This window comes from Acipenser ruthenus, chromosome 19 (assembly GCF_902713425.1).
Source record: "Acipenser ruthenus chromosome 19, fAciRut3.2 maternal haplotype, whole genome shotgun sequence".
NCBI classification, from domain to species: Eukaryota; Metazoa; Chordata; class Actinopteri; order Acipenseriformes; family Acipenseridae; genus Acipenser; species Acipenser ruthenus.
Genome location: NC_081207.1, coordinates 1,055,630 through 1,068,977, shown reverse-complemented (window position 1 = coordinate 1,068,977; position 13,348 = coordinate 1,055,630). Strand labels below are relative to the sequence as shown.

General features: G+C 41.7%; 1 protein-coding gene across 1 annotated transcript in view; it reads left to right on the top strand.

Annotated features, from left to right (window-relative positions):
• LOC117424636 (protein kinase C alpha type-like) overlaps window positions 1–13,348 on the top strand; it is a 120,674-nt gene that overhangs the window by 41,877 nt on the left and 65,449 nt on the right. Inside the window, exon 3 of the mRNA XM_058992275.1 lies at window positions 3,990–4,072. Within this exon, the coding sequence (XP_058848258.1) occupies window positions 3,990–4,072 (83 nt within the window). The remainder of the gene's footprint in view (window positions 1–3,989; window positions 4,073–13,348) is intronic.

Here is a 13,348-nt window from a genome sequence, read left to right as displayed (position 1 = left end):
AGTTGGGTTTTTTTTTACTGGAGCAATCTAGGTAAAGTACCTTGCTCAAGGGTACAGCAGCAGTGTCCCCCACCTGGGATCCCCCATCAAGAGTCCGGAGCCCTAACTACTGCTCCACACTGCTGCCCTTAAAGATTGAAATCTTTGAGGTGTCATTTTCTGTTGATCGGTAGTGTAGTGATGCATTTTCTTTCTGCTTAATATAACAAACATGATGCATAACAATTACACTCTCAATAGAAATACTAGACGTCTAGACTCCTTTAGAAAAAGACATCAGACACTCCCTTTCTGTCTTGTTGTAGCTGCTTGACATATGTGAGTGGTTAAACCAGCAGAGGCTCCTGTGTGTGAGCGTGCATGTGTGTGTGCTTGTGGGAGTGGGTTTCATTATTGATGTGGGAGTGGGTTTCATTATTGATGTGGGAGTGGGGTTCATTATTGATGTGGGAGTGGGGTTCATTATTGATGTGGGAGTGGGGTTCATTATTGATGTGGGAGTGGGGTTCATTATTGATGTGGGAGTGGGGTTCATTATTGATGTGGGAGTGGGGTTCATTATTGATGTGGGAGTGGGGTTCATTATTGATGTGGGAGTGGGGTTCATTATTGATGTGGGAGTGGGGTTCATTATTGATGTGGGAGTGGGGTTCATTATTGATGTGGGAGTGGGGTTCATTATTGATGTGGGAGTGGGGTTCATTATTGATGTGGGAGTGGGGTTCATTATTGATGTGGGAGTGGGGTTCATTATTGATGTGGGAGTGGGGTTCATTATTGATGTGGGAGTGGGGTTCACTATTGATGTGGGAGTGGGTTTCACTATTGATGTGTGAGGGGGTTTCATTATTGATGTGGGAGTGGGGTTCATTATTGAATCACATTCAATGCAGTTATGCATGCAACCCTTTCTGTAGGTTGGACTTTGATGTGGACCCTGCTTCATCAAAGCCGACTTTCTAGCCAGAGAATGACTGATTATCTATGTATTTATTGTTATGTATTCAGTATGGATTACTCCAATCTGAGGTCACAAGAGTAAAAAGGTTTGTCGAAAGCTTTAACCACATCTACTGACAAGACCCCACGGACCCTAATTAGCTTCATTTCCAAGAAAAGATAAGTGGGAACAGTGCCTGTCATTATCACGATGATAAACGGCACTCCCCAGATGTTTTTTTACTTAGAAGCCGTTGACTTTCATCTTTCTTTTATGAGTAAATGTGTTTGTACTGCAAAGTAGATTTGTGTTTGTGATGTCTATACCCGTTGCATAATATACTGAGGCATGGATTACAAAGTGGTGCACGTCAACAAGATTTTCATGGTTACTTTTTTTTTTTAAATGTAATAAATCGGGTATTAGTTGGGATTTAAGTACTATTCGTACAGGACTAACAATCACCAGATTTTCAGTTGACCTTGGAATTTTTACTGACATCGGTGAAATTTGCCCCAGGTCATTTTTCCAGCGGTCCTCCGCTTGTATTATAGGGCATCGGGACCTGAAATTTCAAACTCAGTCATCCTGTGCTTTTGTAGTCCCGTGCGAATCGACAACGACGGTGTTATGTTACAATTAATATCAGTATTTCCGGGTTAATCGCCTCAATGCTTTTTGTAGAAGAGAGTGAAAATACAAGTTATAAAAATGGATGCTTTCAGCGATGCATCTCAAAGCATGTTTGGATGTGAACAAACATTTATTCGATGTCGACAAGATACTGATATTCAAAAAAGAAAACAAATTAAAAGACGATCGTCCCGGTTCGTTGCTCACAGATCACGCGCAAAAGCGCCTTCTCTGGACACAGTTTTGAATTTAATAAAAAAATTACTGACCTTCTCTTGAAGAAAACCAGTCCGCGTCTGGGAGATTACTGGATATCCTCTGCTTTTGACCAACTCTGAGTACCCCCTGATTTTAGTCCCGTGTGAATAATACTATGGTCTGGCTATCAACATTGCTGGTACACATTGCAGTGGCTCCTCCATCAGATCACAGTCAGGTGCGAGAAGAATAAAACAGAAACGGAAACACATCAAAGGCAGCTCTCAGTGGAGACGCAGCTCATCAGAGGCAGGGGCGTGGAAACACATCAGAGGCAGCTCTCAGTGGAGACGCAGCTCATCAGAGGCAGGGGCATGGAAACACATCAGAGGCAGGGGCGTGGAAACACATCAGAGGCAGCTCTCAGTGGAGACGCAGCTCGTTAGAGGCAGGGGCATGGAGACACATCAGAGGCAGGGGCGTGGAAACACATCAGAGGCAGCTCTCAGTGGAGATGCAGCTCATCAGAGGCAGGGGCATGGAAACACATCAGAGGCAGGGGCGTGGAAACACATCAGAGGCAGCTCTCAGTGGAGACGCAGCTCGTTAGAGGCAGGGGCATGGAGACACATCAGAGCCAGGGGCGTGGAAACACATCAGAGGCAGCTCTCAGTGGAGACGCAGCTCATCAGAGGCAGGGGCATGGAAACACATCAGAGGCAGGGGCGTGGAAACACATCAGAGGCAGCTCTCAGTGGAGACGCAGCTCATCAGAGGCAGGGGCATGGAAACACATCAGAGGCAGGGGCGTGGAAACACATCAGAGGCAGGGGCATGGAAACACATCAGAGGCAGGGGCGTGGAAACACATCAGAGGCAGCTCTCAGTGGAGACGCAGCTCGTTAGAGGCAGGGGCATGGAGACACATCAGAGGCAGCTCTCAGTGGAGACGCAGCTCATCAGAGGCAGGGGCATGGAAACACATCAGAGGCAGCTCTCAGTGGAGACGCAGCTCGTTAGAGGCAGGGGCATGGAGACACATCAAAGGCAGCTCTCAGTGGAGACGCAGCAAAAACCAGGAGGGACACCGGCCGTCCAAGACCAGGATTGGACACCCCTGCTGTAAATGGTCTGTTATGCAAGTGGAACCCCAGACGTGTATTCTGTAATATATAAAAGCTGCACCTCCCTAAAGGACTCCAAGGTGTCACTCCTTGAGAACAGACTTGTATCCCTGTCATTCTCAAGACATAGACAGAGCTCCGTCCTGGTTGCCTACGCTTTCTCTACACCCCCTATTGACAGTGTTATGGCAGGTCTTGTTTTAAAGAGATCGGGCTGCTGCTTTGAAATCTGCATTATTTTGCATGTCAGCTCTTAAAAGAAACTACAAGTATAATTCAAATGGAACCTTCAGACATTTCCAGAGCTAATTAGTTTCTGCTTTAAGGAAGCAGGAGAGAAGCTGTGAGGTAATTAATGGTGGTTTATTGCTATTAGCCTGCCTCACCTTTGCTTAATTAAAATCATTGTTTCAAACTAAAATCTAGTGCTTCCTGAATGGCAGTTTCTAAATGTCACCTTATTGGTTTTTCTTCTGTGTGCCCCAGCAGACGTTTGAAATATTCTAGAACCAGACTATTGCTTTCTTATCAGTGAGTGTGTGCTTTGTGGGTCGCTTTCAGATGAAGGGGTCCGTTTTTGGTCTGACTGTTTACTGAGTCATTAGTGGTTACATAAACCAAACCCTTTAGCAAATAGGAGCGACTACATTGCGTAACCACATAGAATTGTGCTAAAAGCTTGTTATTAAAAATGCAATAGACTACTGTAACTCAAAAGGGAAACCTAAATGGCTTCAATACCTTTCCTTTATTATAATTCTCTGCTCTATCGTTGCAGTCAGATGCAATATCTGTTGGTAAGATGATAAGCTTACATTACAGTAAATTATTATTATTATTATTATTATTATTATTATTATTATTATTATTATTATTATTATTATTATTATTATGATGTCCAAAAACAAATGTATTTCATGTTGCAGGTGTGTCTAGTATGAGTCACTGGGATCAAAGCCAGCTGCAGATAGAAAATGAATATCATGTCTACTTTTATAAATTAATCATGTTGTTGTTGTTCTCTCTCTCTCTCTCTCTCTCTCTCTCTCTCTCTCTCTCTCTCTCTCTCTCTCTCTCTCTCTCTCTCTCTCTAGTTTGCTGTTTTGTGGTCCACAAGCGGTGTCATGAGTTTGTCACGTTCTCATGCCCTGGTGCAGACAAGGGGCCCGACACTGATGTGAGTACTCCCTGTCCATGTGATTTCTTTCAGTACAGTAAAACAGATCAACCACTACAGCTTGAGCAGGATAGACATGAGTGTGCAAGTCCCAGTAAAAGCCATTAATCCTAGCCCACATACAAGGGTAAAGATGCGGGAGGGTTTCACATGAAAGTTATGTTATGTAAGACACTTCAGATGTCATTATACAGAATTAAATTATTTTTTTTACCTGTCTTTGAACTTTCTTTGAGCATGTCTAGAGATTGATAATTGCATCCTTAGGAGAAAATAATGGCGCCGCAAAACCTAGAACCACACAGAGTGATTGCAAACTATAACAGTGAGGGAAATGTTAAAAAAAAGCAATTAAATTGAATTCTGAAGCTTATAACTGTGGACGTGCTTCTTGAAGAATCTTTCTTGTAAGTAGGACAGCAGCGCGGCGTGCACAAAGACAGTGAGAGCAGAGAGATTTTCTCTTTCATTAGGTGTTAGAATGACCGCGCAGATCCAGGCTATTGAATTTCATTTCAAATCCCTTCGCTGCAGTCTTCTTAAATCCCTTTGTTGCAACTTTGAGTGTCCTTGTACGCTATTCTAGCAAGGGGGAAACTAGTCATTGAACTAGTGCAGAAGGTCAGCTAGATGTATTAGTCTGGTGATTTTATAGCACCGCTTCGCTTTACAGAACTTGAATTAGTCACCACATAATTCCAGAAGAGATCGGTAAACTGAGAAGAGATCGAGTGTGAAACTTGATTGCTTCTTACCTATTAGATGAACCGGCGTCATTTCAGAACAGTTTGGAATAATCCTCCTGGCTGCTGTGCTGCCATCGCCAATATGTAGAAGATACAAAGCTCCTGGTCAGGCTGGTCTGAATAATGCATAGGAAGGTAAACTTGACACAGCTGCCAAACAACGTTTCAAGCAGCAAACATACAGCATTTGACCTTAACCACAGCATTTGATTAGTAACAGGATCCGGGACATGTGCACATTTTGTCGTGTTTTTCTAATCAGAAAGTCACATTTATTACACAGAATTTCATAAAGGTCATCCAGCTAAAATGAAAAAAGAGAAAGTGAGCGATCGAGTAAACCTGTTAATCCTGTTATATTTTGGATAACGTAGGGCTCCAGTACCATACCGTATGACCAGAATGAGAAGAGAATACCACAGCTTCCAGAGCTGGAGTTCTAAAGAGATTCCATCGATTATCTGAAGCGTAACTTACCTGTCTTACCGTATTAGAATTAAACAAGCTTTTTTCCTCTTGCAGTGTGCTTGCCACAAGCAATGCGCCACCTGCTGTATACTTAGAGAACTACAACTGTTCTATAGAACACATGCACACAGTATAGGAGGGGAACCCAGGGATTCTAGAATGGAAACTAGCGAATGGGATGCTGGAGCAGAGACCCCCTGTCGAGCCAGTTCAAGGAAACTCCAGTGTACAGTACTGTAGAGTATACTGCAATTCAGGGATGGAAATAAGACTCCCAGTGAAAACATGGTAAAGCATAGGGAAGCTTTGTAAAGTACAGAGAGGTACAGTACGGTAAAGCAAATTGCAAAATATGGCACATCATCGTAAACAATGGTAAATGCATAGTAAAACCATGGGAAAAGTCTGGTGAAAACCTTGCTAAAATACAGAACTGTGCAAATTTACCACATTTACCAGAGGTTTATACTGGTACCAGTACACATTTGAGAGCGATAGCTGTTAGGTGCGCTGTGTTCTATTTCTTGTCATAGTCTTGTTAATAGCATCTGATTTTTTTGTCAATAGCAGTATCGAAGAGGAATGATCTGCCACTCTCGCAATGATTTTCAATACGTTCTGGTCTCAGCACTGCTTGGAGAAATGAATTGATCATTCCATTACTGTGCCTGATGGCTTGTTCAGATTCTTGGTTTCAAACTGAATCAATGATTATGGAATAATTTTAAAGAAAAAAAAAGGATTTCGACAGCTCATAGTTTTCGAGAGCTCAGAGTTTTTTTTGAGAGCTCAGTTTTTGATGAGTCAGAGTTTTTGATGACTCAGAGTTTTTGAAAGTTGTTTTTGGTAGGTCACAGTTTTTTTAAGTAGTTTTTGATGGTTGCTTTTGATAGGTCACAGTTTGATAGCTGTTTCAGGTTACTACATTTTTGGTTGCTTACAGTTTTCAACAGTGCTTAGTTTTTGATTTGCTCTCATTTTTCACAAGAGTGGACTAGAATTTAAAGCAGTGCCTGATCCTCTCCGCATACAAACACATGTCCATCCACCTCAGTGTCACGCTCTGGGAGTTCAGGTTTCACTAGCACTTATTTACTGTACGCACGGAACAAAGTGCCTTACTGGTCATCACTGCCACTCACATTGAATACACTGTTGTGACTTGAGAATGGAACCCAAAGTCCTATAGTGTAGAACAGGAGCAGCTAGGTGTCTTCAGTCAGCATCCAGAACTGTCGGAGGCAATGGGACCAGACAGCTTCTGTGCTCCTGCTAATGTTAGCATGGAAGGTGAATTAGTTCTGATTGAACTTGTGCTGAATGGAATCAAGACTCTTGAGTACGCCATCAGTAGACATTCTCACTTTGTAAGAGACTGGGACAGGGCTGGGCTTGCAGAACTTCACATAGCGCACCTTTCAAAGGTTAGAGGTTCTCGCTGAAGAGCTGGGGGCTAATCATGTCAATTGATTATTTTGTTGTTCTGTTGAAAATCCTGTCATGTAGCAATCTTAACTGCTTGTTTGCTCTCGCAAACCCAATAAATGGATCGGTTGCTCTCCACCTGTGTGTGTGTGTGTGAGAGAGCAGCAGTCTTAGTGTGGTGTGTGTGTGAGAGCAGCAGTCTTAGTGTGGCTTCCACCCTCAACCCACCCCCCACTTCTGATGCTTAATGTGTAAAAACTTTTACGAAGCTGGCTGCCAGCAGCCCTAGTTCTGAGTAATGGCACTGTTCACAGAGAGGCAGGTCCACTCACAGCATTTATCACTACATCTCCCTTTGTTTGCTTCACAGGTTTCTATGTTTTACACAGATTGCTGAGTTTGCAGAAAGCGGCAGTGTTAATGTATATTTGCCATTCTTTCCAGTCATGGTTTTTTCTGCAATCTATAATTTGTGCTTCTACTGTATGTAACAAAAAGTGTTGACGTGGCTAGTACTGAATAACCTATTCAAACCTACAGAGTGATTTTTTTCTTTCTTCTTCTTCTTCGAAAGTGAAAGTCTTAATCTTCACAAAAAAATGCATCACTGGAATAACATTCCAGAAACTGTTTAAAGTTACAAAGTGTTGAGTGATGCACTGAGACAGTATAATGGATTCCAAGGTAAAACTCGAAGAAACAAAGGGATTCGTGCCTCCTTCCGTGTGTTGCAGTGGAGATTCTGAAAGTGAGAAACAGCTCCACATGATGAGAGTGAGTGCATCACTGTGTAATGTGTACCGGATACACGGGGCTGTGTGAACTGCAGCGTGTCAGAAGTGATGAGAGGCTGGCAGTCTAGCCTTGGTCTGATCTGAGGGATTTGTCCCTCTTAGCTAGATAAGCCAAGCCAGAAAGGTGTTTATAGCTGTCTGTGATAGTCAGTGCAAGAACCAAGCCCGAAGAAATCCTATCCTGGTTTAAGCGAAGAGGGCTCGGGCAGAGGATTGCCAGTCAGGGGATCAGTAACCACTACCCCCCCCCCCCCCCCCCCCCCCCCCCCCAAGGTGTGGCTGTTAATCACGCTGCTTGTCTGAGCGGAAAGCACCATCTTGTCAGGTTCATCTTAGTGAATGGCGTAAATCTAGAGTTATTGACAGTTTCCCACATGCCATTTATTCTAATTAGTGTCATATCAATTGGAATGCAGTTTTATATATATATATATATACACACACACACACACACACACACACACACAAACATTCAGCAGTCTGCAGTGTCTGATCTGAGAGCATCCTCCAGGGTCCAAGTCAGCAGTTCTAACAAGCATTGTAGCCGATTCTTATTTTCTGTACCGCAAAAAAAGACATCTTACTTTTACATGGAGAATGTGTGCAAATTGTAAATGTATTTAAGGAACAATTCTGCAGCTATAGATACAGTAAGTAAAATAGAGAGTATACAAAAAATACCACCTTATTAGACTCTGCCTTGCATACTGTCCACATTAATATACTGTATATTCTACATTATGATGAAGGTGAGTTCGTGTTAGTCTCCTACGGTATTTGTTAAATCCCATCCATGTGTCTTTTAAATGCTTTTTATTCTCCAAGCTCTAGGCTTTTGATTGAATACCTGATGCAAATCATATAGCTTTGTTCTGGTGTTAAATTATGCATTCTTATGCCATTTAGTGGCCATTAGCATTCACCAGGGAGGGGTACTGCACTGCCTGGCAAAGCTGTAAGTGATTCCACTGGGCTTTCTTGGGTATCGGGGGTAAGAAGCTTAAAGGGGGTTGCGATTGTGAATTGTGATTATAGCCTCCTAAAGGCATGATTATGCAAAACAGACTTTGGTTACTGATAATTGGTATGAAATTTGTACAATTTCAATTTGTATTGTCTCTTAGGCAATTACTGACTGTAGCAACTGGAGCGCCATGCATCTTGGTAAATAGACACCCCTGCATTGCAGCATTCCTGTATATAACATTTAATGGAAGAAGAAATGTAACAATTGTGTACATACTGTACAGTACAGTATGATTGCTGCTCCTCAAGATATGATGTGTTTCTTTTACCTGTGCATATGTGTTTGTGTGTGTGTGTGTGTCAGTGTGTGTGTTTCAAAGTGTGTTTGTGTGTGTGTGTGTCAGTGTGTGTTTGTGTCTCTGTGTGTCAGAGTGTGTGTGTGTCTCAATGTGTGTGTCAGTGTGTGTGTCTCTGTGCGTGTGTGTGTCATTGTGTGTGTGTGTGTGTCTCTGTGCGTGTGTGTGTCAGTGTGTGTGTGTGTGTGTGTGTGTCAGTGTGTGTGTTTCAAAGTGTGTTTGTGTGTGTGTGTGTGTCAGTGTGTGTTTGTGTCTCTGTGTGTCAGAGTGTGTGTGTGTCTCAATGTGTGTGTCAGTGTGTGTGTCTCTGTGCGTGTGTGTGTCAGTGTGTGTGTGTGTGTGTGTGTGTCAGTGTGTGTGTGTGTGTGTGTGTCTGTGTGTGTGTCATGGTACCAATCAGAGTAAACCGTCAACATCAGAATTCATTTACTGGCTGCAGAAAATAAAAAGGGCTTGTTCTTTCTTGCTCAAAGCCATTTTTTGAAGATCTGGCACCAGAACTAGATTTTGATATGATGCATTTAGCGGCTTGGCGGACGCGCTGGATTTTCAGAGTGTTTAACCCGATTTAAGGTCGTGTCAGTGTTCTACAGACTGTTGAATTTTCACAGTGGCTTAAGACATACTTCATATAAGTTACATTTTCTTAATGCTTCCTTTCTTACCGGTGTAATGTCCTGTTATGTATGTCATCGTCTATCCCCCTCTGAGTATTGCTAGCCAACCTTACTTACTATTCCATCAGAAATGGTTTTGTAAGATACTACTCTAGGCTGATGGTGGGGACGCTTATTAGCATTGGTCTGTGCACGGAAGTCCGTAGACGAGACAGTGATATGCTTCTCCACGTGATTTCGACGCCTCGGGGAGTCTTTTCAGAAGCCTTTTTGGTTTGAACAGTTGTTAAGCCTGGTAGATAACAATCGAAGCAGAAATACCAGTAGTGAATAACGCAGAATGTGCATACTGTAGCAGGATAATAAAACAACTTAGAAATAACATTTTAGGAAAAAATTACATTCATTTCATAGCAAGCTGATACTGATGGAGGTGCTTTGGTCTGGTTTGTTTCATGCACTGCAGACAAAATCACTGATGGGGAAAGTTTGATTGTGGAGAACCTGCTGAAATCCCACATGCAGGCACTGTGAGGGAGCTGGAGATAGCCGACAGTGTGCTTCTGTTATTGAACCAAATCAATACTTAGGATTTGATTGTCTGGAAATGCAGCAGCTTGTCAAGCCTCACTGAGAAGCTACAAACAAGTTTTCTTTAGCAATTAAGTTACAACTCGGAAGACATTAATCCTTTGATTTGCGGTGTTGTTTGATATGTGTCCCTAGCGCTTTTAAAAGATCAGATGTGATCTTAATGAACAAAACAAAAACAGCAGTCGTCCTTCTTAATTTGTGTAGCTTATGTGATTTTCAATTAGGCTAATTGGGTTGAATGATTGAAGGTGAGGATAGTAATAATAATATTAATCTGTATAAAAATGTGATTGATTGTATAAAAACAGAAAACAGAACTACAACAAGAAAGAGAACAACAGGGCCTCGGGACATATTTTCAAAGTGCCCTCCCTTTCTTTATTTAACTCCCTGTTTTACTATGAGTTCAGTAAGACACACCTGAGCTTATTACTTATACACTGTGGATAATCGAGGCCATATTAAAACCTGGAATAGGTGAAACTGCAGTGCAATAGGAGTCTTATTTCCATCCTTTGAAGGAAAAATCTGCAATCTGGCTGAGTTAATTGAAGACTAAGTAAACACAGTATTTTACGTAACATATAGCACCACCTGGTGACAAAACATTATACTTATGGAACATGTTTAAGAGAATGGTTCTCTTGAATGGGGAAAGACAAAGTTCCTGCAGATTTCTACAGACATAATAACAGTAAATCACAATATTGTCTACGCTAGGGGTAGGCATCTCCGGTCCTGGCGTGGCAATCCATTCTGTGTTTACTAGGTACCATTGATTGGTTTTGAACTTTAGGGCCTGGCCAGATGTTGGATGTATAATTAAAGCCTTGGCTGGAACAAAGACCTGGTTTGGAGGCTGCGGTCTGCACTCTGCTGTGCACACTAGCTGTGTTAATGAACGCTGCGTGAGTCCCAGCCCACAGTGAACCAATTAAGGATGCGATTTTATCTCTCCTTGCACTTTTTCTTTCTCCTGCTTGATAACATGAAAGATATTTATAAATGCTCGTTCTTTGTAGTTATTAATCAGATTAAATTCAGGAGGGCATGTGGGACACCTTTATTAAAATGTGAGTAGGCTGCTTATCAAATGAAGGGTGCCCCCTGGGTCCTCATGTATCAGAAGCCGTGGTGATGGATGAATTAGTAATTACTGATTGACTCACACTGGGACAGAGGAGGTTGAAATGACTGGCACAGCACACACTGTAAACATCAGCGTTTCCATGGAGACCTTCTTAATTGCCTACCTTCCTTCTTCTCCTGTTTGCTGGGGAAAGGGGGTGGGTTCAACTTAATCCACAGGGAGTTCTTGCCTGAATCATTGATGATGCCGGTCTGTTCGTACCATAGAAAATGCCACCTACTGACTGATATGAATTCTCGCACTCACCTGTAACCCCACCCCCCCACCCCCCTCCACACACACACCCCCCAAAATAGAGCAGCAGGTACCGAGAACACCAATCATTCTAGCTCCTTGTTCATGAGTCCTTCACCATGTGTCAAAGATGGCAATGGACAGGGTTGCAATGATTATGAGTGGGTTCGTTTTCTTGGCATGACCTGCTGGAAGATGAGCTACCCAAGCATCCAGACCTCCACAGGATTCTTGAGAAGGAACGTTCTGCAGTGGGGCTGGTCATACTGCCAAAGCGTTTTAAGTAGGGCTGTCACTCGATTGAAATTTTTGATCGGATAATTTATGGCCATTAGTTGATTAACCGGTAGATTCATCAGTGCATATCTTTAATAAAGATAATGATCTTTTAGCGTTTGTCCTGCATGTAATACTAAAAAAAAATCAATAGAATCTAAAACCAAAAAAAAATAAAGGGAATTTGGTCTTTTTAAATGCATTTTTATTCTTTTCATTTTAGTAAATGTAACAAATGTTCACAGAACAACACCAAATCATGAAACAGTTTAATAGCAAAGTATAATGCACAAGATCCGAGAATGGATTTTCTTTAGTCTTTCATGCGAACACTTATGAGCTCCTATGAACAACCTGTTTTTTTCTTTTACATTATATTCAAAGAACAAAACAAAACCAGTAATAATAATACAAATTTAAAAAGACCTATTTACAAGATCTATCAAATGTAGATTTGAATACATTTTTATATTCACTCTGCTGTTCAGGGATCAGTGCCACAAACCGGAAATCCATTAGAAAAAAAAAAAATCAAATTACATAGATATTAAGGCTTTTTTTTTTTTTAACAAATGGTTTGTGTAAAAGGTTATTTGTAAATTAAAGCCTATACATAATTTATTTACAGTTATGCATTCTCTGAAATAGCATTGAAAAAAAAAATCCTTTTAAAATCCTGTTACACTTATTCCCAAAACTAGATTTGAGTTTTCCCTTTAACGGTTCCTAACCCTCTTATTTTCTGTTCTCTCCAACTATCTCCGTGTGATCCTGTTTGTGACGACTCGCGTAATTTCCCACGTGTCAGTTACTTTGGTTCACAATCTGAGCACGAAGCTGGTGCAGAATGTAAATTCACGATATTCATAAAGAATGCAGGCAGTTTGCAGTTTTCCGTAGGGAAAAAGACTTCTTCAAAGACAGAAAAAGATTCAGTTTTGGCAGCTGTTACAAGCTGTTTGGCATCAGTTTGGAGTGCGATTTCAGTCACTGTTTATCTCTGCTTTGAAACTTTTTTCTGTTCAAGCAATCTGTTATTCAACAAGATAGTGGAGTTGGCTGCGACACATTGCACGCTGGTAAAACAATGTGCGCAGAAACAGCAATGTAGTATTCAATAATGTACTGATATTTTCATTTTGGGTTTTGTAATCTCCAAAGTCATTCATATTTTACAGATCTCACAGAAATGTGCAGAGGAGCATAAGTTTATTGCAATGTGAGAGTCTTCATAGACAAGAGCAGGGATTACAGCCTCGCGAGAGCGGGGAGAGCTGTGGGGTTGACTTGTCAAGGATTTCTCAAGGGTTTTTCAAAAGCACATAAAGCTGTTCAATAGTTTCAGTCCCCCAATAAATTATATTGAACAGCATCCAGTTTTTTCTATTTGCTTGGTGATTGAAATGTTTCAGTGTACTGCGAGTGCATTGCAAGCCCTCCGCCCTCGTTGGCAGCGTATCTGTTCACTGGCTGTTCAAGCTGAAATTAAAGTAGTTTCTGCTACATTAACTGATTAACAAAGCCTTTAGCTGGAGTAAAGCTCCCAATTAAATAATGTGCACATCTCATACAGCATGAGCACAGGCATTTTCATTCTAATGTACAGCAGCATACTGTACTGAAGGACAGGGTGTCCCATAAGTGAATGTC